The 22,847-nt window shown below is 39.3% G+C and overlaps 1 protein-coding gene across 1 annotated transcript in view; it reads left to right on the plus strand.

Annotated features, from left to right (window-relative positions):
• The window catches only part of NEK10 (NIMA related kinase 10), a 325,365-nt gene that overhangs the window by 73,533 nt on the left and 228,985 nt on the right, over positions 1–22,847 (plus strand). Inside the window, exons 8-20 of the mRNA XM_028479673.2 lie at positions 1,662–1,703; positions 3,368–3,446; positions 4,403–4,470; positions 6,071–6,150; positions 7,554–7,640; positions 10,266–10,490; positions 13,087–13,226; positions 13,872–13,933; positions 15,608–15,685; positions 17,768–17,832; positions 19,156–19,258; positions 19,351–19,479; positions 19,999–20,136. Coding sequence (XP_028335474.1) covers positions 1,662–1,703; positions 3,368–3,446; positions 4,403–4,470; positions 6,071–6,150; positions 7,554–7,640; positions 10,266–10,490; positions 13,087–13,226; positions 13,872–13,933; positions 15,608–15,685; positions 17,768–17,832; positions 19,156–19,258; positions 19,351–19,479; positions 19,999–20,136 — 1,296 coding nt within the window. The remainder of the gene's footprint in view (positions 1–1,661; positions 1,704–3,367; positions 3,447–4,402; positions 4,471–6,070; positions 6,151–7,553; positions 7,641–10,265; positions 10,491–13,086; positions 13,227–13,871; positions 13,934–15,607; positions 15,686–17,767; positions 17,833–19,155; positions 19,259–19,350; positions 19,480–19,998; positions 20,137–22,847) is intronic.

The following is a 22,847-nucleotide window of genomic DNA, read 5'->3' on the forward strand; positions in this document are numbered from 1 at the left end:
TTTTGCGGTACGCGGGCCTCTCACCGTTGTGGCCTCTCCCGTTGCGGAGCACAGGCTCCGGACGCGCAGGCTCAACGGCCATGGCTCATGGGCCTAGCCGCTCCGGGGCATGTGGGATCTTCCCACACGAACTGTGTCCCCTGCATCGGCAGGCGAACTCTCAACCACTGCTCCACCAGGGAAGCCCTGTAAAGGATCTTTTTATCCATTTTACTTTCATTAAAATGTCAGAAATTTATGTGTGTTTCTCTGAACTTATTTTTTATTACAATCATCAGTCATCCACAGTGACGGATTATTAGACTACCCCATACATTTCATTCTAATTATTGCTATCTGCTTGTATGCTGGTTAGATATAATTTAGGATATTATAAAACATAAGGTCGATAAAATATATGCAGTGTGTTATTAAAATTCTGCTGAAAAGTTACATTGAAGAATTAAAATTCTATGTACTATATTATTGCATCTTATTTGTATCTTATATTTGGAGGCTAAATTGCAACACAAATTTATTCAGTTAGGAGTCATCTTGGGACTTTTGAGAGTTTAAACAATCTTTCCAGGTCCCTCCCTCCACTTTGGGGCTTTCCACAGAAGCTAAGAACCCAGAAACCCACCCCCTTCTGCACTTGAGTGACGCAGGCCCAGGGGCACCAAGTATTGTTTGGTGAGCCTGTTGTGCCACCTACAGCTCCTACTAGAGCAATGCTGCTCAGATATTATTGGGCGTGTGAATTACCCAGGGATCTTGTTGAAATTCATAGTGTCATTCAGCAGGTCTGGGGGGAGTAGGGGATTCTGCATTTCTAATCAGCTCCAGATGATGTTTTTGCTGCTGGTCCATGGGCCACACTAGGCAGAGACCTAGAGGAAGGTCCTGGGATTCAGTGATGCTGGATTCTTATCCAGGCTCTGTCACTTTGGCAAAATGGTTTACCATTCTGGGTCTTAGTTTTCCTACTCTGTAATATGAGGGTGTTGAAGGGAATGATATCTAATAGTAAGATCATAAGCCACATCATTTTAAGGAGAAGCCCTGTCGTCTAGTCTACTAGAGCAATGCTGCTCAGATATTATTGGGCGTGTGAATTACCCAGGGATCTTGTTGAAATTCATAGTGTCATTCAGCAGGTCTGGGGGTGTAGGGGATTCTGCATTTCTAATCAGCTCCAGATGACGTTTTTGCTGCTGGTCCATGGGCCACACTAGGCAGAGACCTAGGGGAAGGTCCTGGGATTCAGTGATGCTGGATTCTTATCCAGGCTCTGTCACTTTGGCAAAATGGTTTACCATTCTGGGTCTTAGTTTTCCTACTCTGTAATATGAGGGTGTTGAAGGGAATGATATCTAATAGCTTTTTCCAGCTCTAACATTTTATGATGACATGAGAGGAAGTAAAAAGAATTAGGAGGCAGGCTGCAGTTCTGAGCATACTTACATTCTCTTAATCCCAATCCAACTTTCATTCCTATTTATTAATAAATTATCTTAAATATAGTATGACTGGCAAACATTAAAGTTTTCCATATTTATGTTAGAATGTGAGCCTTCAAAAAATAATTAAAACTCATAACTTAATAAATAGATTGCATGTAAAATACATTCCCCCCACCACTCTCATCTTTCATGCGTGTTCTGTTGTTTTTATTTTATCAGGAAATACTCCATAGCTTGGGTGGGATTGAAAACCTAGCTCAGGTAAGATTCCTTTTGTGGTGGCTGGTTTTGCCTTTCTCTTTTAGGCAGAGATTACACAGGTGTGTGACAGCAGATGTCTTTCTTACCTCAGCTGCCTGCCAAGGAGAGGAGCAGGCAGGGTTGTGAGTGTGAGCATGATGCAGGATACACACAGAGCAGGGAGGGACTCGTGACATTTTCTCTTGGCTGATTGGGCTCACTTTACCCAGCCTGTTGAAACGAGAAATTTCTATCAATATAAAAGGTCACCTGTCTTTAGTTAGTAAAGAAAATAAATAGGTGTTGTCTGGCAGGCCCCAGGCCTCAGCATTGCACACACCAAATGGTGGGAGAAAATATTGGTTATGAAGATGTTCATAACTTTTTCACACAAAAAAGAATTGCTGTGCTCACTAAAATATTAAAAATAAATGACAATGTGAGGAATGATCTTGACTTCATTTATTTTTCTGCTTTGGTAACTAACTACTGAGGGAAAGTAAGGAGGTGAATATATATGCTGAGACAGTCCAATGTTTGGGCTCATTAATACAATAAAACAAAATTTCCAGGCATGGAAACAGTTGAAACAACCCATTCTCCTGAAATCTATACCATGTATGGAAAGAATAATTTTCATAATAAACCCGTGGCCCTACAAACTCATTCTGAGTTATTAATAGATGATTAATTTAATTGTCAATTTAATATTAAATCAATTTAATATTAAATCAATTTAATATTTTTTTATTCTTGGGAAATTGATAAAACATATCTTGTTTTTATTTTTAAGAAAATTTTTAATTGGCTAGAGGTTTAGCTCATTTAATGAAATAATCTTTAATAAAATTATATTGTAAAGGATTTTTTTTTTTTTTTTTTTTTTTTTTTTTTGCGGTACGCGGGCCTCTCACCGTTGTGGCCTCTCCCGTTGCGGAGCACAGGCTCCGGACGCGCAGGCTCAACGGCCATGGCTCATGGGCCTAGCCGCTCCGGGGCATGTGGGATCTTCCCACACGAACTGTGTCCCCTGCATCGGCAGGCGGACTCTCAACCACTGCTCCACCAGGGAAGCCCTGTAAAGGATCTTTTTATCCATTTTACTTTCATTAAAATGTCAGAAATTTATGTGTGTTTCTCTGAACTTATTTTTTATTACAATCATCAGTCATCCACAGTGACGGATTATTAGACTACCCCATACATTTCATTCTAATTATTGCTATCTGCTTGTATGCTGGTTAGATATAATTTAGGATATTATAAAACATAAGGTCGATAAAATATATGCAGTGTGTTATTAAAATTCTGCTGAAAAGTTACATTGAAGAATTAAAATTCTATGTACTATATTATTGCATCTTATTTGTATCTTATATTTGGAGGCTAAATTGCAACACAAATTTATTCAGTTAGGAGTCATCTTGGGACTTTTGAGAGTTTAAACAATCTTTCCAGGTCCCTCCCTCCACTTTGGGGCTTTCCACAGAAGCTAAGAACCCAGAAACCCACCCCCTTCTGCACTTGAGTGAAGCAGGCCCAGGGGCACCAAGTATTGTTTGGTGAGCCTGTTGTGCCACCTACAGCTGATTTTCAGAAGTGCACAACCTTTCCCCTCACCTGTTGTGTGCTTGAGCGTCCTCCCCTCTGACTCGCCTGTCGGTCTCCCCCTCCCCCCGCCGCAGTACATGGAGATCGTGGCCCACGGGTACCTCAGCTCCGTGGAGGCGCAGCACAGCGTGGACAAGCTGGTCAACATGACGTGTAAGCACGGTCCCGGGACGCAGCTGGCCTTCCGGGCATGGCGTTTGCAGCAGGGAAGGGGGGACGCTTTGAATACTCACGGGGGTCCCCACACAGCTATGGGCTTGAGAGTCCATGCCAGCTGTTATGCTCAGTGGCAAAATGTACCCAGAGGGGAGATTTTTAGATCACAGATCTTACCTTGAAAAACCCGATTTCATGTTTTAAAAGATTTTCATTGAGCACAAGCTTAGTTTTATTTAGTGCAAGAGAGACTTCCTTCCATAAAAGCAAATTTTGGTAAAAATATTTTTTGCCTCCTTCGATTTCTGTTAAAATGTCAGAGACTATTCATTTTTCATCTATAAAATTGGGGTAATAACAATACCCACTTCCAAAGCTTCTCTTTTTGGAAGCTCTTCCCAGCCCACCTTCCGTGCTCTCTGGATTTGATGAGTGCGCACTCCTGCTCTCGTGGGAGTGAGCCCACTTTCTTTGTGTGCACAGGACAGGACCTTCATTCTCAGTTCCAGGGAGACAGGAATCTGTGGTGAGCCTCAGGCACCAGGAAGGTTCTGTGAGGCCAGCCATTCCCCTCCACTGAGGAACCTTGCTAAGTCCATCACATGAAATCTTTATGGGGACGATCTTTGAAGAATAGCTTTCACTTTGAACTTGTAATGATATTAAGGAACTCAATCAACTTTAAGTGGAAGGGAAGGTTTAATTTTCTTGCTATCTCCAAATTTTATTATTATAATAGTAATATATAATAAGTACCAGTTGAGCTTGAAACGTGATTCTTGAAGTAAAAAAATCAACCCTGTCCCTCCTCCCTGCATTGTCCTTTTTGTGTGGCCTGTGTTCCCATTTGTCCTTCCTTTGCTTGCCCATCAGTACTTGAGACCTGAGGCTGTATGAGCACTGACCCCCTTTAAGCTTCAAATCCCTCGTTGAGATATTCCATTCCTTTATAGATATTTTTCAAAAACTTGCTGCTATCAAAGACCAAAGAGAATGGGTCACTACAAGCAGAGCCCACAAGGTGAGTGGTCCCAGGAGGAGTTCCTGCTTCAGCTTCATATGGTGGTGGTTCACATGCTAGAGTCCAGAGCCCTTGTGGTCAAGCCACGTGTAATTATAATTCTCAAGCCTGCTAACCTAGCCTAAAATTGCCAATCTCTGCTATCCCGCCTAAGGAGTAAATATAGAAACAGCAAATAAAGGTTTTCTGAAAATTTTTTCTTTTTTCTATGTCATTTAATTCTTTATTGCTTAATCAACTAAGTTTATTGCTTAATTTAAATGTTGCTTGTAAAACCTTGACTATATATAAAATGACCCTAGGTGTGTGTTTACAAATAAATAAATAAATACATATATATGTATGTATACATATAAATACATTCCATTTGGCACATGAGGTTATATTAGTTTGAACCATGTGAAATTACCCTGGTGTGTAGGTCAATTTCATATGGTTTAACTTCATAATAAGATGGTTTAGTATTATAAGCCTATGGGTCAAATACATATTTCAAGATGAATGAATGCAGGTTTAATCAAAACAGACTACATTTATATTTACAGCAAAACTATTTAGCTGGTAGCTGCCTAGAGCCAGGTTTCAATAATTTGTTGAGTTTTTATATCCCAGGAAGCCACTTTCCAGCATATATTAGAGCAAAGTTGCCTAAAATGTGTTAACACATGCTGCTCATTATATGGGGGGGGGGTGATTCTTAGTGATAATACAGGTCAACATTTTTTATTTCAATAGCTATATACTTCACTGATATCAACTTAGAATTTGAAGAACAATTTTTGAGTAGCATTAAGGTGTTAAGGGTGGACATGACAAAAATTGTGAAATGATATATAAGTGACTGGAGTTTGGGAAACATTATGTGAGAAGACAGAAAGGAAAAAGTGAGAAAAGAAAAAGAGGAAGGGAGCCGAGAAACAAAGATAATAATAGCTCCATAGAAAATGCATGAGATCATAAAGGGGAAAAACCCACATAATAGAAACCCAAAATCAGCCTAGTAGTTGTTATACAGGTCACAGCTCTGGTCTGAAGTATGTTTGGGTGTGTGCTTTGGGGGACCCTGAGTTCTAAAAATGTAGAGGGAAAATACGTAAATTTGCAGTAATGGGAATCCCGAGAAGGTGACTGATAAGATACAGACGACTCCCATCTCAGTGATGTTACTCAGAAATTTGAGAGGCAAATGGATTGTCTGGTAGTGTTAACATATCTTGCTTAGTTTGGGAAAAAAAGACAGTCTTCAACATTTTGTTGAAAAAGTACTTTCATAATTTGGAAAGTGCCTGCCACAATGCCAATGCCCAACTCAGAATGAGTGCTCAGTGACTGGTCGCTACCAGAAGACAGAGAGCAGACAGCGTGGGTACCGGGAAGTAGAGGGCCATGTATCTTGGTCCCTTTGCTTCCTGTCCTGGGCAAGGAATGCTTACAAGGAGCTCATCTGAAGAGGGGGTGGATGCCTGCCCCTTAAGACCTGGGGATCGTGAATGTTTAACAAATTTTGAGGTTAAGCCTCTATGATCTTTAGAAGGAAACATACTGTTCAAGGAGCTTGTAGTACTTACATAATTAAACCTTATTTTACTTCATTTTTCAGACATTAGTAAATTTACTCAGTGCCCGAGATACTAATGTTCTGTTGGGTGCCCTTCTGGCTCTGGCTAGTTTAGCTGAAAGGTGAGTGTATTTTAATAAGTTCTGCTGCTTTAGCAACTCAGATGGAAGAAATGCAAAATAGATCAGTTTCTCTATTTATTTTGTCATCTACTTAGTTAAAATTTGTGAAAAATAAACATGAGGTACCATAACTATACTGAAGAGGATCCGGGATGGAAAAGCATCATTTTAGAATTTAAGTTGGAGCAGCAAAGCAGTTTAAAGTTTTCTTTTTTTTTCCTGACTAGAAATATTTACCTAGTCTTTTCATCCAACCCTCAGTTACTTCTACTTTCAAAGTTACACAACACGTCTTGGACAGTTGAATGTCCCTGACTTGTTTTCTTCATTCTCTCCCCTATATATATTTTAACATTTTCAAACATTTTTGCCCTTTAAAAAATTCTAGATAACCCCTACAGATGTTATGATTATTTTAAATAAAAAACTTTAAATATGTTTTTATACCAGTAAGTGGATCACTGCTTTTTTGTTTTTTGGGTTTTTTTCCAACTTAATTGAGGACTAATTGACAAATATAATTTTATGTATTTAAAGTGTACAACATAATGATTTGATACACATATACACTGTGGAATGATTACCAAGATCAAGAGAATTAATACATCCATCACCTCTCAGAGTTAACTCTTTTTTTGGTTTTGTGACGAGAACATGTAAGATTTCTCAGCAACTTTCACGTGTACGACCCCATATTATTAACTGTAGTTGCCGTGCTGCACATTGGATCCTTAGTGCTCATTCTTCTTATAACTGAAAGCTTGTACTCTTTAACCTACATCTCCCTGTTTCCCCCTACTTCCAGCCCCTAGTAAACACCCTCCATTCTATTCTGTTTCTATGTAGTCGGTTTTGTTTGTTTATTTTAGATTCCACATATAAGTGATACCGTATGGTAGTTGCCCTTCTCTGTTTGGCTTATTTCATTTAACAGATTGTTCTCTAGGTTCATCCATATTGTCACAAATGACAGGATTTTTTAAATGGCTGAACAATATTCAATTATGTATATATAATTATATTCAATTATAACTGTATATAAATATTCAATTATATATATAAATATGTATATCACATTTTCTTTATCCACTTCATCTATCAAAGGACATATAGGTCATTTCTATATCTTGGCTATTGTGAGTAATGCTGATCATTGCTTTTTTGTGAACAGCATATGATTCCCTTTCTCCAAAGGGAATCATGTTATCATCATACTGTTATTAAACAAATTTAAATTTATGACATATAATACTTATTGAATGTTGGAGTTTAATGTAGCCTTGCCCCATAGAGCTACATTGCATGTTGTTTCTCCTCTTGGGATAATATGAGGGCTAAGATAATAAATATGTGAATATGGTAAAATACATTTTTCATAGTTACTAATACTTTTCAATTTGTAGTCCAGAATGTAGGGAGAAAATAAGTGAACTCAACATTGTAGAAAATCTGCTGATGATTTTACATGAATATGACTTGCTTTCCAAAAGGTAGGATTGCTAACAGGGGAAAATGACAGTGTCTGACATTTAATGAAAATGATTATTATTATTTTACTTATGTCATGTTATTTACATTGTTAACTGAATATCATGAGTCAACTTGGCATTTATCTTCTATTTAAGTTTATATAAAGTAACCAATAGCAAAGAGATATATTGATTTATCTTTGGTCCTGCTTTACTTCTAGAACTGGTCAAAGATTTGAAATATATAAATCTCATGATTACATCTTTAATATTTTTTTATTACATTTATTTACATCCTATCTCCTTAAGGAAAGAAACTCTGAGGTGGCTCTACTTTCAGTAATTTTAGATTGTGTGTTGAATAAGTGATTAGATTCCTAAAATCTATTTTGCTTAAGCCAAGTAAAATACATTAAGATAACTACTGACTTATTTCACGACCAAAACAGAATCTAGAGTAAAATGAACTCATTTTCACTTGAACTACCTATTGCCCTAAAAACTTACTGTATCCAGATATTTATTAGGTTACCTGCATCATATGATATTTAGTCGAGTAAGTCATAATTTTCTAAAGAGGCAAAATAGTTAACAGAAATCACAAGCAATAAAACACTGACATTTAACTCATAGTAAATCCCTTGAATTCTTCGTCTAAGCCAATTTAACCCTCTTTTACAAACTATACTTAGACTTGGTTGTCTGAATTGATTCACCCAATAGCCTCTGCACAGGTGTTGGAAAACCAAAGATGAATAAGATATGGTTGCATGGTGTAGGAGAGGGGCAGACACAAAAATCATCAGTTTCACCACAACATTGTAGGTCGTGTGGTCAGTGGATGCACAGGATAGATACCCTGGGGGCATGGAGTAGCGCTTCCAATCAGAGCAGGGGGTCAAGCCAAGTCTTCTAAAAGAAGGAGCAGTTGTCTAGGCAGAGGAAGAGAGCAAGTGAAAACAGAATATGCTCCCACCTGGAGGCCTGCAGTGGTGTGTGAGAGAGGAGCGTGCATGGGTGGGCGCAGCTACAGCAGAGTGCAGGAGGGAGGGTGCCAGAAAACTAGTTAGATAGTTGGTGATAAGTTAGAAATAGAGCTAATTTTTGCCAGGCCTTCTACATGCCAGGCCCTACTCTAAGCACTTTTGTGTTTTAACTTGTTTTATCTGCAATTCTCTTTCCATATTTTATAGATGAGATACCTTTAGTGAGATCATGATGGGCTCTTTGTGCCTAATAGTGTGGTTTTTATCATGAACATTATGGAGACTCACAGATTTTAATCATGATCAGATTGATTTTGTGGGGACAGTTATTCTGATTGCAGTGTGTGGGGTGTGGAATTTAGCCACACAATGAGATCCACTTAGAACAAGGAGGGAATGTTTGGTGTAGAAAGTTTGAGAAGGTGAAGAGTACTGTCTACCAAAGAACATATGTCAGAGCATAAAAGTTTGGGAGGGAGAGGAGCCACAGAAAATTAGCTCAGGGAAAGGAATTGTGAAGCAGGATAAGAATGGGAATATTGGAGAGGAGGGTGACAGAGAAGCTTATATCTTGAGCATAATCGAGGCTCGCAAGGATGGAGGGGCAGTGGGTTTAGCTAGCTGCAGGACTCACAGAAGAATTAACCCCAGTGCTTGCCCAGGAAACAGGGGGCACCAAAAGCTCTCCACTGTTTGGAGAAGAAGGGAGTGTCTTGGAGGATTCCCAGTCTTTGGCTTGGAAATTGAAAAGACTGTGGTGTCCTGAGTCCAGATAGGGGACATAAGTGGAAGGGCTGATTTGGGGAGGAGGATAATGACTTTGAGTTTAGAAACAGTGGGGTGAGTGCCTGTGGAACAGTTAAGTGACTGCTGGAACCTCTGTAGGTTGGGAGTGATGCCTGGGCTGAGATCACAGTGCCAGGGTAGAGGGAGTGTTTGAAGCCATAGGAATAAATAACACCATCCAGGAAGAGTGTTCAGAGTGTGAGCCTGGAGGATTCAGGACAGCTCTATGAAACGTCTATAATCATAATGTTTCAGAGCTTAGTTGAACCTTATGTCTTATGCCATCATTATCTTTATTTTACTCTCCAGATATTCACTGAGCACTTTGCATTTAATTTCCCTGGATCATAGTGTTTTTGCCATCAGGTATTAATGTCTTATTTTTGCAATCACATAGTAAGTTTCTGAAGACTAGGATAAAGCTTTTATATTTCTTTTGTCTTGAGCATAATGCAGGTCCCATTGTATGTACTTGATGCCTATTTTCTCGTTAGTAGGTTTTTAGCCAGACCAATGGGGATACCATGAGGATATGACTTAGAAAGTGGTCCAGAAACTATGACCTGCAGGCTAAATTTGGCCCCCTGCCTGTTTTTGTGAATAAAGATTTATTGGCACGCAGCCATGCCCGTTGGTTTTTGTGTGTTGTCTGTGGCTGCTTTTGCACATGTTGGTATGGCTGGGTAGTCATGACAGAGACTGTATGGCTCATAGAGCTGCAAACACTTGGCTGTGATCCAGCCGTCTACAGAGAACATGTGCTAACTGTGACATAGAGCCTGTTAGCGCGACCGTCCGTGTGTGTCGGCAGCTCCGTGTGAATCAAGTCCAGCCACCACTGAGCTGAGTCTCCCCTCCCGCCCATCCCTCGCAGGCTGACGGCTGAGCTGCTGCGCCTGCTCTGTGCCGAGCGCCAGGTGAGAGAGCAGGTGAAGCTCTACGAGGGGGTCCCCATCCTCCTCAGCTTGCTGCACTCAGACCACCTACAGCTGCTGTGGAGCGTCGTCTGGATCCTGGTTCAGATTTGTGAGGACCCTGAGACCAGTGTGGAAATTCGCATTTGGGGAGGCATCAAGCAGCTTCTTCATATTTTACGAGGGTGAGTCAGAGCAGGCTTTGGCCTGCTTCACTCTGGCTGATGAAGGCTGGGGTCTCAGCTGTTCGAGCCCTCCCATTCTTTGGTCATTCATGTTCTACAGAGTCATTTTTACTTGTTGCAAACAGGCTCTAAATCAATGTCAGGAGCGTTCATCTTTTCAGCTCCTCGGGAGCCCTGACATATTTATCTTTGAATCACCAGCCTGCATTAAAGGAACGGATGTATTGTCCTTAGTTAAAATAGGCGGAAATACGGTTATTCAAATGATTCCATGTTACTGACCCTGGTCCAGTTGCTCCTCTTTCCTCTCTAATCTCCGTGGCAGTGATCTGAGGTGGGTTAACACCTTGTTGTCTCTCTGTTAAAAGTAGAATCTGGTGGCATTCAAAGCCATGAATCTGGGGAAGGAATGGCTTGTTAAAATAGTTTCAAACTGAAATTCTCTTGAATTATGTTGCAAAAACTATAACAATAACAAAAAATAGTAGATATGGTATGTATTACATGTATTGAAGTATTGAATAACAATATTACTGGTACCACCAATGGGAAGGATCTATTACCTAAAATTATTATAGAGCATAATTCATCCCCCTAGGTGCTGAATTGAAGTTGAAAAGGATTATATTTGCCTGGAAAAAGATCACACTTATCTGTAGTATGTAAATAAAGTTCCTTCTAATAAAAGCAGAGTAACATCAATTTTAATATGACTTGTTATCAAATCAATATTATTCAGACTTTGTGCTTGTTGTGCCTGATAACTTGATATTGTTGCGCTATGTGTCATCAACTCCATTCTCTGAGGAACTTACCAAAGCATAAGAACAGACTAGAGATATGAGCAGTGGCTTTGTTAACAATTTCTATCATTACCAAAACCAAGGAAATAATGTGTAGACTGTTGACAATCTACTTGCTTTTATGAATATCACATAAAAATCTCAAGTACTTTAAAGTATAAATTATAAATCTTTCATTAGTATTGTGGCATAATGAGCTAGCCCCACAGTCAAAGTAATTATGATTGCAAAGGTTTTTTTTCCACTTGAGTTTATAGGATGATGACGATGATGGTGGTGGTGATTTTTGGTCCATCATACGTCTTACAGTGGCCGTGGGTAGCCCTCGTGGAGAGCAGCTATTTTCTTGATGATAAAATAAATTATATAATAGTTAAGCAATACTTCAAGGACAAAACCTGCCTTTTGACCACATAGAATTGAGTTTAATATAAGGTACTAGTTTTCCTCTTTTGCTCAAGCCATAACCATTCTTGATAGAAAAGAGTTCTTTCACATCTAAAGAGTAATTTTCCCAGTCCACTTCTATGGTACAATGTTAGAAATCTCTTCCCTGGGAAGAAGATGTATGTCAATACTTATTCTATGTTAAATATGGCTCAGTGCTCTGGGAGAATGTATTACCCCAGCTGGGTAAACAATATCCTTTCAGAGCTGGGCTGCCTGGAGCTGGTACAAGGGGTGAGGTTGCCAGGTTGTCTGCTGGCTTGAGTATGAACAGGCTCTGTTGTCAGGTGGTTTATAGGAAATCTGTTCATGCCCATTCACCTGCAGTCCCAAACTCAAAGGCACTTACTAAAAGGTTACATACTCTTGATCGGGTAGAGTGATCCCTAAAATTCAAGTTTTAACATAATTAAAGATCATTGACTGCGACTATTCCATTACCTTCCCTATGCTCCCCGAAAGAAGGGCAGAGGGCCCAGATGACACAGGAGGGAGGCCAGGGAGACTGGGAGACTCCATCCACTTTACGTTTGGGCATATAGAAATCTACATAGAGCTGCTGCCATAAAAGTAAATACATGAAAAAACATGGCAACCATGTAAAACAGAAGGGAACAAAGCAGATAAAGACAGATGAATGATCTACTGTGGAAGATGTTGCACTCAGTAAACAGAAAAACAAATGCTTTATTTTATCAAAGACATTAAACAGAACATGAAGTTTATGAAATGAGATTAAAGATGAGATGATAGGATAGTGAAAAGGAGAACAGAATGATTGTGAAGCTGGGAAAGAAGATGAGGACTGAACAACATGCAGAGACTGAGTACCAGAAAGAATGTGGAGTTAGTGAAAGGAATGGCACGCTTGAAAACTTACACACGATGCAGAGGAGGAAGACAAGGGAATAAGAGCAACGTAAAATGAAGGATATGGCCCACAGAAGATGGGTTTTCAACTCGTGGGTAATTGATATCCCTAAGGTAGAGAATAAAACAAAAGGAAATTTTGGAAAGCCTCAATGATCTAATAGAAGAGAACTTTCCTAAAATAAAGGAAGATTGGAATTTAATGGAAAAAGACAAAACTCAGAATGATGAAGACTGAGATGTATTCAAGTAAATGGCAGAAGAATAGAGTTCAAAACAAAGGCGGCCATGTGAAAAAGAGAGATGACTCCTACCTCACACTTCACACAAAAATCATGTCTGAGCGGATTGGAAGGTCAAACAGGAGAAAACTTTATGAGCTGGGGGAGGCAAAGATTTATGAAATGGGAACCAGAAAGCACTGACCATGAACTACCATTGATAAGTTGGTCTGTGCATTAACTTTTCTTTTTCAGGGACAGAAATTTTGTTTCTGATCATTCCTCCATTGGAAGCCTGTCTAGTGCCAATGCAGCAGGCCGAATTGAGCAGCTTCATTTGTCAGAAGATGTAAGCCCTCGGGAAATACAAGAAAATACTTTCTCTCTTCAAGCAGGTATTTATATCATATTATTATGTTTAATTATTTGATACTGTTTAACCTTGTATTATTCTATTATAAAATTATAATGATAATATTAACTAGGCCCAATTTATAACTTAAAAAATGTGAAGTTAAATCCATGTGGATGCCTGAAACTTCTTGGTACCAGTGTTGGACTTGCAGGTTAAGGACACCCCAAACTTTCCTCTGCTTGCCAAGTTCTGTGGCCTAATCTGTTAGCCCTCTAAAGTAGTTCATACTCGGATTATAAGGGTTAATTTGGATAATATATTTAAAGTACGCACTATTTATCTGACCATTGTCCATGTACATTGAGCACGTGCTCCACACCGGGCACATGTTGGGTATAGGGCTGACGGTGCCTGCCCCCCCTCCCCACTCCATGCACAGCGGGGTGCATTGGGGGTGCCCCACAGGCTGCCGTGGGGTGTGCATGCATGTGAGCTACATGAAGAGGAGAGGTACCAGCCAGCACAACTCAGTTGCCTTTCTCCCAGAGACGTGCCAGAAGGAAAATTAGTGTTTTTTGAGGTATGGCTCTGCCAACAAAATTCTCTGAGGCAGGGAGCGAGAGTGCTGATGTGCAAGTGCCGCCATGGCCAAGACAGACACGGCATTTGGTGGTTTTCGTTGCAGCCTGCTGTGCAGCCCTCACGGAACTGGTGCTCGACGACACCAACGCCCACCAGGTGGTTCAGGTGAGAGGGCGGGGTGCCAGGACCTGTCACGATGGAGGGAGCCCACCTCAGGTGACACCTGTATCCTGGAACATGACTTAAAAATATCATAATATGTCTTATTTAACATGTAGAATTCCATTTTATATTCTTGTCCTTCCTCTTTTAACTCAGCTTAAAAAGAACTGCCATGTAGGTAACTGATGGTGTTTATTCCCTATATTATGTGCAGTCTATTTCATTTTCTTTATCTTTTTTTTAAGCTATTCTGAATTGTTTGAATTTAATTGTTTTCATTCCTATGGCACATAGGACACCATGAGTTAAGGATAGCAGTCACTTTAAGAGGACATGAAGTTATTCAGCTAGAGGTGACTGAAACACACCAAACAAAATATTTATTGCCAGGAAACCGATTTCACAAAACACACAAAGCATAATTCATTAACCAATTCACTACATATACAGTCATATGTGTGTGTGTGTGCGTGTGTGTGTGTGAATACACACATTTGTATACAACACTTGTATGTGTTTCTACTATAAAAGTTATTTCCTGCTTGTTGAATTTTACAGAGAAAACTTTTTTTTGTTGTTCAATACATCAACTTAAAAATACATAAATTCATAAAGTTTGTAAAGGATCAGGTCAGCAGTGATCAGCGTCCCTGGGGAAGCTCAGCAGGTCAGGGTGGCTGCTAAGGCATGGGGAGGCTCAGTCCTGTTATCATTGCTTGCTGTCTTGGCATCTGGAAAAATATTTAGCCTAAGTTTTGACTTTGTCATGTGTAAAACAAGGAAATTATAGACATTCACAGAACAGCTATGAAGACTAAATGTAGTAAGGCAGGTAAAGCTCTTCACAGTTATAATATAAATGCCCACATAGAGTTCAGTAAATTATGTATTTAATAGATAATAAAAAATGTAGCAGGGCTTCCCTGGTGGCACAGTGGTTAAGAGTCTGCCTGCCGATGCAGGGGACACGGGTTCATGCCCCGGTCCGGGAAGATCCCACATGCCGCGGAGCGGCTGGGCCCGTGAGCCATGGCCGCTGAGCCTGCGCGCCCGGAGCCCGTGCCCCGCAACGGGAGAGGCCACAACAGTGAGAGGCCCGCGTACCGCAAAAAAAAAAAAATGTAGAAATAAGGTAATACTTTTTGTTCATTCCTCCCTGTCTGTATTTGTATTAGGATAAGGCTAGAAAGATGTTAACCGTTTATACAAATAACTTTCATTTTAAAAAATCTATTATTTTTCTCTTATTTTTCTATTTTCTTTTCTATACTAGTTTATCTAAATGTATTGTTTAATTAACAAAACAATAAAGGGAGAAATATTTCATAATTAGATATTTAAAATGCAAAATATAAAGACATTTGGATCCCTTTACTCTCCCCCTTTTTTTGCCCCCTGCTCTTTGTTTTTAAAGTATTTAAATCACTTTTAATTGATATACTTTGTTATTTATAATCTTTAACAACAGTTGAGATTTTACGATGTGGTTATAGTCTTTGACGTTTAAAAGTATTACACTGACATTTTTAGTATTGTCCTGTAATATTTACTCCTGATTCCAAAATTATACTAACATTTCTTCTTTAATATTTTAAAATTGTTCCTTCCTTCTTTATGCTGTGTATCTCCATGGCATTGTTGCTGGTCACTGATAACATGGCATCTTTATTCTTCCAGGAAAATGGTATATATACAATAGCAAAATTAATTTTACAAAATAAACAAAAGAATGCAGCAAAAACTAATCTATTACAGGTAATAAAAATATCCATTATTCTTTAATATCAAGTTACTGGAATCTGGGGAAATTTTGGTAATATAATCTATGATTTTTAGAATTTTTAGGTTAGCACTGGTCCCCTGTACTGACCCAAGAGGGAAAAATATCTGGTGAGGGAGGCTGGCATGGAAACAAATGCTGTTAAAACAATGTAGAAGGCTTAACAGTAGTTTCTCTGTAGGAAATTAGGTGATTTTATTTAGATATTTCTTTGCTTATCTGTAAGTTCTATGTTTTAAAAACATTGCTTGTGTATCAGAAAATAATACTAAGGGGAAAATTAAGTGCCGTCTTTAAGCATGGACCACAGTCAGTAGCATTTCACCTTTACAAAGGCAAACCTGTAAAATGGATCTTGATGGATGCTGGTCAGGTGAGTAAAGGGATAGAAGTGGGCACCCATGATATCTGCTCCAGGACGGACGGGCATCCGCACAGAGAGAAGAGCGTGGACAAAGCATGGGAGCCTGGCAGCTTAGAGTGTGCTTAGGCTGCTCAGTGGGGTGGGTGTGGGGTGTGGGGTAGAGGGAGTGCCTTAGGACAGCGGTCCCCAGCCTTTTTGGCACCAGAGACTGGTTTTGTGGAAGACACGTTTTCCATGGACGGGCGCGGGGGTGGGGGCAGAATTCAGGCAGTAATGTGAGCGATGGGGAGCAATGGGGAGCGGCAGATGAAGCTTCGCTTGTTTGCCCGCCGCTCACCTCCTGCTGTGCGGCTCAGTTCCTGACAGGCCACGGACCGGTACTGGTCCGTGGCCCAGGTGTTGGGGACCCCTGCCTTAGGAGATGAGGCCTGGAAGGTAAGAAGGGGCCACATTATGCAGGGTCCTATGTGCTCTTTTGAGGAGTGGACACTAGGGGGCAAGTGTCCCCAAAGACATTTGCATGATAAAATCAATTTAAAGTAAGCCTTTGCAGTAGCTGCAGCTTATCTTTTTTTCAAGTCGTTAGAACAGGAAGTATAAAACAACGTTTGCCTTCAATCTGATTTAAGAGCTTTCAGCCAGAATGATGGTCAAACCTAGCAGAGAATTTTTGGTGGTATCTGTGGGCTGGCAGGCAGAGATTTTGGAGAGCTACCACTGAGAACACACAGGCATGGGACTTACTTCTCTAGTACAGCACTGGTGCATGACACTGTGCTGGGACATGGTAAAGTACACTCTCTCCTGCACATGCATTCTGTTAAGCCAGCAGAGGCTTTTAAAGAATATGTATGGAAATTCTTTCGAGGCACATGCATGTTCCTCACTTCTCACAGTCTCCACTGCTTTCTCACCAGTCTCCTTCATGTGGTCTTGTTATCTGCCTGGCTTCTCCAGACAGTTTTTTTTGTGACCCTTCTATATTTAGATCACTAATTTCATGAAATGATTCCAGATTCGAATTCAGCAGACCCTAGTCACCCCAGTGGTGGCCTATTGTACAGGTACAGCTGCAAGCCTGGGGCTCTCTCTTTTTTCTCAGCACTGCAAAACATCCAGTGTTTATTTTTCTTTGTTAAAGTCTCACAGTCCTCTTTCTGAGTGTTCTCAGGAGTTACTGTAGATGGTTCTATTTGGGGAATGCTTTAGACCTTACTCAAGAGACCAATTTGTCAAGTTTGAGTCCAGTGTGCCTGTGGCTATTTTTATATGTCATTATTTCTAGTGTTTATTTTCTCAGAGAAACTATATAAATATTGAGGCGTACATAGCAGGCTAGAAAGAAAATAAACCTTGAGCTCTTGGAAATCTTGGGACATTTGGCTTTCTTGGCGTAGGAGTTTTATTTCTTGTCTCTCTGCTCCTTCTGTACTTTCTAGAAAGGAACTAATGACAGGCACTGAGTGAAACACGGCCCAGATCCCTAGCCTTCCACAACGCAAATGCTTTTTAAACATGCGAACCGGCCCAGGTGTTGATGTTGTCTGTTTTCAGTTACAAGCTGTGGCTCCTACAGAGACCAGCCACACTCACCAAAAAGCCACGTTAATGTTCACTTCATGATCATGCTATCCTGAAAATGTTTTACTTTGTTCAGGTACCATTTGAGAATCACATACCCTTTTATTTCCAGTGTTATGCATTCAGAGCCTTGAGGTTTCTCTTCAGTATGGAAAGAAACAGACCACTCTTTAAAAGGTATGCTTAGAGAAATTTAAGTGACCAGTGATCATTATAGTCAACTGTTTTCATGTACCTGATTTAGATGCAAGCAGTAAGAGAAGAAAGAGTCAGTATGCAAAACATGTGTCTTCAGATTTCTTAAAATCCACAGATAATACTGAGCAGCCCTAGTGATATCTTAACACTGAAAATTCACAAAATGATGAGGAAAGCACATGAATCACATCAACACAACTCTTTTAATTACATATAACTGTTATGGTTTTTAGTTTTTCTCTCTTTTTTAAGACATTAACATTTTTAATGGATGAAATAAAAATATGTGCTTGTTTTTGCCCATTCAGAAATGTCCAAAGTTGATCTAGTCATTTCCTTTTACTCAATAGAAAAGAAAGTATTTGTCTGGATGTCCTTAACAGGATAGGAACCCATTTGAAGGGGAGGAGGCTGGATGTTCCTGGATCAGAAGGTTGTGTGGTGAGCATGACAGAAAAACCACCACCTTGGGAAGCAGACAGTAGTTACCTACAGGTGTGGTCTGCGTGCCATAGAGGTGGCAGGTTAGCCAAATTGTAGGCCCAAGTTCTTACTAGAATTTTATTGATAAGGCAAAATGGAAATAAAATCTTGAGGTAATATAACATCTTTTGTTTGGAAGAATAGGGCATTTTATGTTTTTATTTTATGTCTATATAACAGTTGAATTTAGGGGAAGAAAAGGAAGTATTTGTTATTCATTATAACCTTTAATTTCAAGGCCCTAAATCATCCACATCAGTGGACTTAAAGATTTTAATAAACCTAAACCCTTGAAGCCAGTAGCTTGGAAATGATGCATAAATCTCTTCATTTTTTTTAATTCACCTGTATTTTAATTTTATTTTCATGAGGACTAAATCAAATGGTATTTGTGAAAGTGCTCTGTGCTCAATAAACACCCAATAAATATTCATTCCTAGTATATTTAATACTACACCCCCAAATGTCTTACAAATAAGATTTTTGTAAAATCTGTATCATATCTTATTGTAGCAAAAAAACATATAACGTGATATCTACCCTCTTAAATTTTTGTGTGCAGTACAGTGTTCTTAACTATAAGCACAGTGTCATACAGTAGATCTCTGGAACTTTCCTTTCCAATTGTTTTTCCTTACCTCTTAAGAACTGTGTCTCTAGTTTATTTTCGTGAGATAAGTTGGTGAGTATTATTTTCCCCCATTTGTTGGCAGTGTATTTAATGTAATTAACCTATGAGTGAGCCAGGTCCAAAAGGGAAGGAACGGGCCAGAGTTTCCAACTCCTATAGGAAGTATGTGTGTGTATTTTTCTCTGTAGACTTTTCCCCACCGACTTGTTTGAGATCTTCATTGACATAGGACATTATGTTCGTGATATCAGTGCTTATGAAGAATTAGTATCAAAGTTGAATTTATTAGTGGTAAGTCTTGAGCTTTAAATATTTTGTCAGGCTGCTATGCAGTTAGGATGCATTTATCATAGCAACCTATTTCCTTTTCATTTTTTGGTTAGGAGGATGAACTGAAGCAAATTGCTGAAAATATTGAAAGCATTAATCAGAATAAAGCTCCTTTGAAATATATAGGCAACTATGCAGTTTTGGATCATCTTGGAAGTGGAGCGTTTGGCTGTGTTTACAAGGTGACCTTGCCCTTGAACAACATTTCCGATGTTCCCAAACAAACTGCATGTCTCCCTGCACACCCACACACAAGTGAATTGGAGCCCTTGTCAGTGAACAAATAGATATAAAAATTAGAATGATTGTTTCTGTACAACAGATAGCTGCACTGATGTTGTCTTACCTTAGCTCTCAGCTCTAGAAATTGGTCACTGACCTTTGAAGACAAAAGCTGTCACTAATCTCTCATACAAATAGTCAAAATGGCTTGTCCCAATGCATGACACATTCTCCAAGTTCACACCAGTGTTTCTGTATTTACCCAGTAAAATCCTATGAAATATTGCAGACTGATCCAGGATATACCAATTTTTTTGAGGTGAGCTTAGTGTAAATACAAATTTACTTTTTAAAGATATATGACTTATTTAGATGACTTGGCTTAATCATGTGACCTTATTAATCTAATCACTTTCTTCCCCTCTCTACTCCCAAACCATTCTTTTTTTTTTTGTTTTTTTTTGTCTCCTTTATTTTAGGTTAGAAAGCGTAGTGGTCAAAATCTTTTAGCAATAAAAGAAGTCAATTTACATAACCCAGCATTTGGAAAGGATAAAAAAGATCGAGACAACAGTGTAAGGAATATTGTTTCTGAATTAACCATAATTAAAGAGCAGGTAAATGCTTTTGTTTATGAAGACGGTTTCCTTAAATAAATGTCATCAAAAAAAGTAGAGTTCATGTGCTGTTCTTGTCCATGCTGTGTAAGAACTGGTTCTGTTTAATATAATTGGCATTGAGGTGATATCAATCACCAGGTTTTCTCCTAAGGCTTGACATTAAACCATAGACATAACTATATCAGGGCCAGGGATGCAGAACAATTGAGTTCACAGCACAGAGAGTATTATATATGAGAAAGCATATTCATTTCCTTCTTATTATATTGTAGAATATTTGGTTTCTTTTTTACATGCATAAGAGTATGACTAAGACTTCCCTGACTTTTGTCAAATGGAACCAAGTTGTTAACATTCCTCAAATATGGCTTATGTAATCTAAAATGTGAATTTTCAAGATGGGTTATTATTTATTGACATGAGCAAAACATTCTAACATAATGTTCACAACTCATGTATCATTATGAAGGTTTGTTTCAGGAGAAAGAATAAACGTGTCAGAGAAAAATGGGAATTCGTTTTGTGATCAAAGAACACATTGGTTTCTTTTTCAGCTTTCTTTGTTTATACATTCATTATGAATACTGTTCATCTATAACTCCTGGGGAGACCTATCAGTTCATGGCTCTTTGTTTTCAAATGTTAAATTTGCATAGCATCTGTGCTGGGACATAAAGAACCATAAATATGATGATCTTTATTCATTGAAACTCTAGTTCCACTCCAATTTATAATTTATAGTAAATATCATTAATAGGTTGTTTTATAGTTGACTTTTATGTACAAAGAGATTAGATTTTGAAAAGTTAGTGTTTTCTCATGTTCCAACACTCTAGCCTTGGGCAGTGTGCTGTTTCATAGCACAAGGCTAGAGAATGGCTTTTGCCCTAGGCTGGTCTAGTATCTTCATTTGAACCCAAATCTGGATATAGTCCTGGCCAGTGAGCTAGGTCCAGAATATGGTTCTATTGCTTACCTAGTTCCATATTGTTTAAAATCTGCTGGCCATTTGCTAGTTGATGAGGTAGACTATTGGTTTTAGTATATTTTCTAAGAAAAGAAAGTGTCAGGGTGGGGCCATATAAGAGGCCTCTGCTTGAACTTTGAGGGAGCTCAAAATTGTAGAACTGTGCTTGCACCATGGGCTTAAACCAAGGAAAGGACAGTAAATTGAGGTCAAAAAGGAGGAGGTAATAGCAGACAGAAGTGAGAGAAATGGGACTAGAAAGGGAGAGTGTATTGGTTAATATTAAGACTAAGCTGCAGTAACAAAGAAGCCCCAAAGTACGTGGGCTTGAAAGAGAGGTCTCACTGTGCAATGGGCTTTGTCTTCCTGTCAGTCCAGGGTGTGGTGCTCTGCTCCATGAGGTCACACAGGGACGCCCACTCTTCCTCTCCCGTTGCAGCTGCCGAGGCACATTTATATCCGCTGGTGCACCTGGCATTTTGGGTTCAGACACAGGATTCCCCTCACACTCCACTGGGGAGAACTGAGTGATGAGCCCCTTGAGGCTGCGAGAGAGGCTGAGAGGTGTGATCTGTGGTGGGGAAGCACGCCCTGCTACAAGTCGATGGAGTGGAAGAGTGTGAGAGCAGGTTTTTGGTGGACAGCCAGTGGACTCTCCTTCAAAAGAAGGCAAGAAGAAAGGCCAGAAAGAGATGCAAGCCATTTATGATGTACCAGTGACTATTCTGAGATAAAACAAATTTCAGTTTACTTAAAAACTCAAATTGTAAATAAACAACCACAAAAATTTAGTATTCTTGTAGAAAATTATTATGTTATTCAAAAAATAGAATTTCCATGTTACATTCTGAGGTAAACTATGCCAAAGAGAAATTCTTGCTCTCTTTGGTGCCTGGACACTTTTTGTTGAGGTATAATTGACATTTGACTGCATATTAGTTTCAGGTGTACAACATGATGATTCAGTGTTTGTATGTATTGTGACATGATCACCACAGGAAGTCCAGTTAACATCTACCACACGTAGTTACACATTTTTTCCTTGTGATAAGAACTTTTAGGTGGCAAGGAAGACCTATTCAGGACCACTGCAATAGAAGTGAAACTATTAGAGTAGAGGAGAGAGATTGAACTCAACTCTGAACACAACAGGGATGGCTGGGGATTTACAACCAAAAGGCAGGGCTAGGCGGGGGTCAAAGGATGGAAAGTTACCAAGAGGAATTTGGTTAGTTATCAGGTTGGGGGGAGAAAAACTTGATTAGATAACAAAGATGGGGGGATGAGGAACTTGACTGGATATCCAGAGGGCAGAGATGCTCACTAAACTGGCTTAGCAGGATTCTTGCTGAAACCAGGCAGGCCAAGGAGGAGGCCTGGTCCAGAGGATGACTCTGAGGAGCCTGACCTAAGTTTGTTCAAGGAGGGAGTCCTTGGCAATTATTATTATAATTTTAATGGATTTAATAACTCTTAGATTATTTCAGTTTCAAACTAATAATTTTGGAGCGCATAGAAAGACACCAGTCGTGTAAATAGACACAGTGTATATAAACATTTAAGTGGCAGGGGGAGGTTAAGAGCATAGGTATATGTGTTCAAAATTAATTGCTTCATTTCAGTTTTCTCCTCTGTGCAATCTGTGTGTGATGTTGGAACAGGAAGTGTTAAATGAATTCTTAAGAGAGCTTCCAGTTCTACAGTCCTCTAATTTAGTTAAATTAGGTGATAAAGCACAATC

The sequence above is a fragment of the Physeter macrocephalus genome, chromosome 18, assembly GCF_002837175.3.
Source record: "Physeter macrocephalus isolate SW-GA chromosome 18, ASM283717v5, whole genome shotgun sequence".
Taxonomy (NCBI): domain Eukaryota; kingdom Metazoa; phylum Chordata; class Mammalia; order Artiodactyla; family Physeteridae; genus Physeter; species Physeter macrocephalus.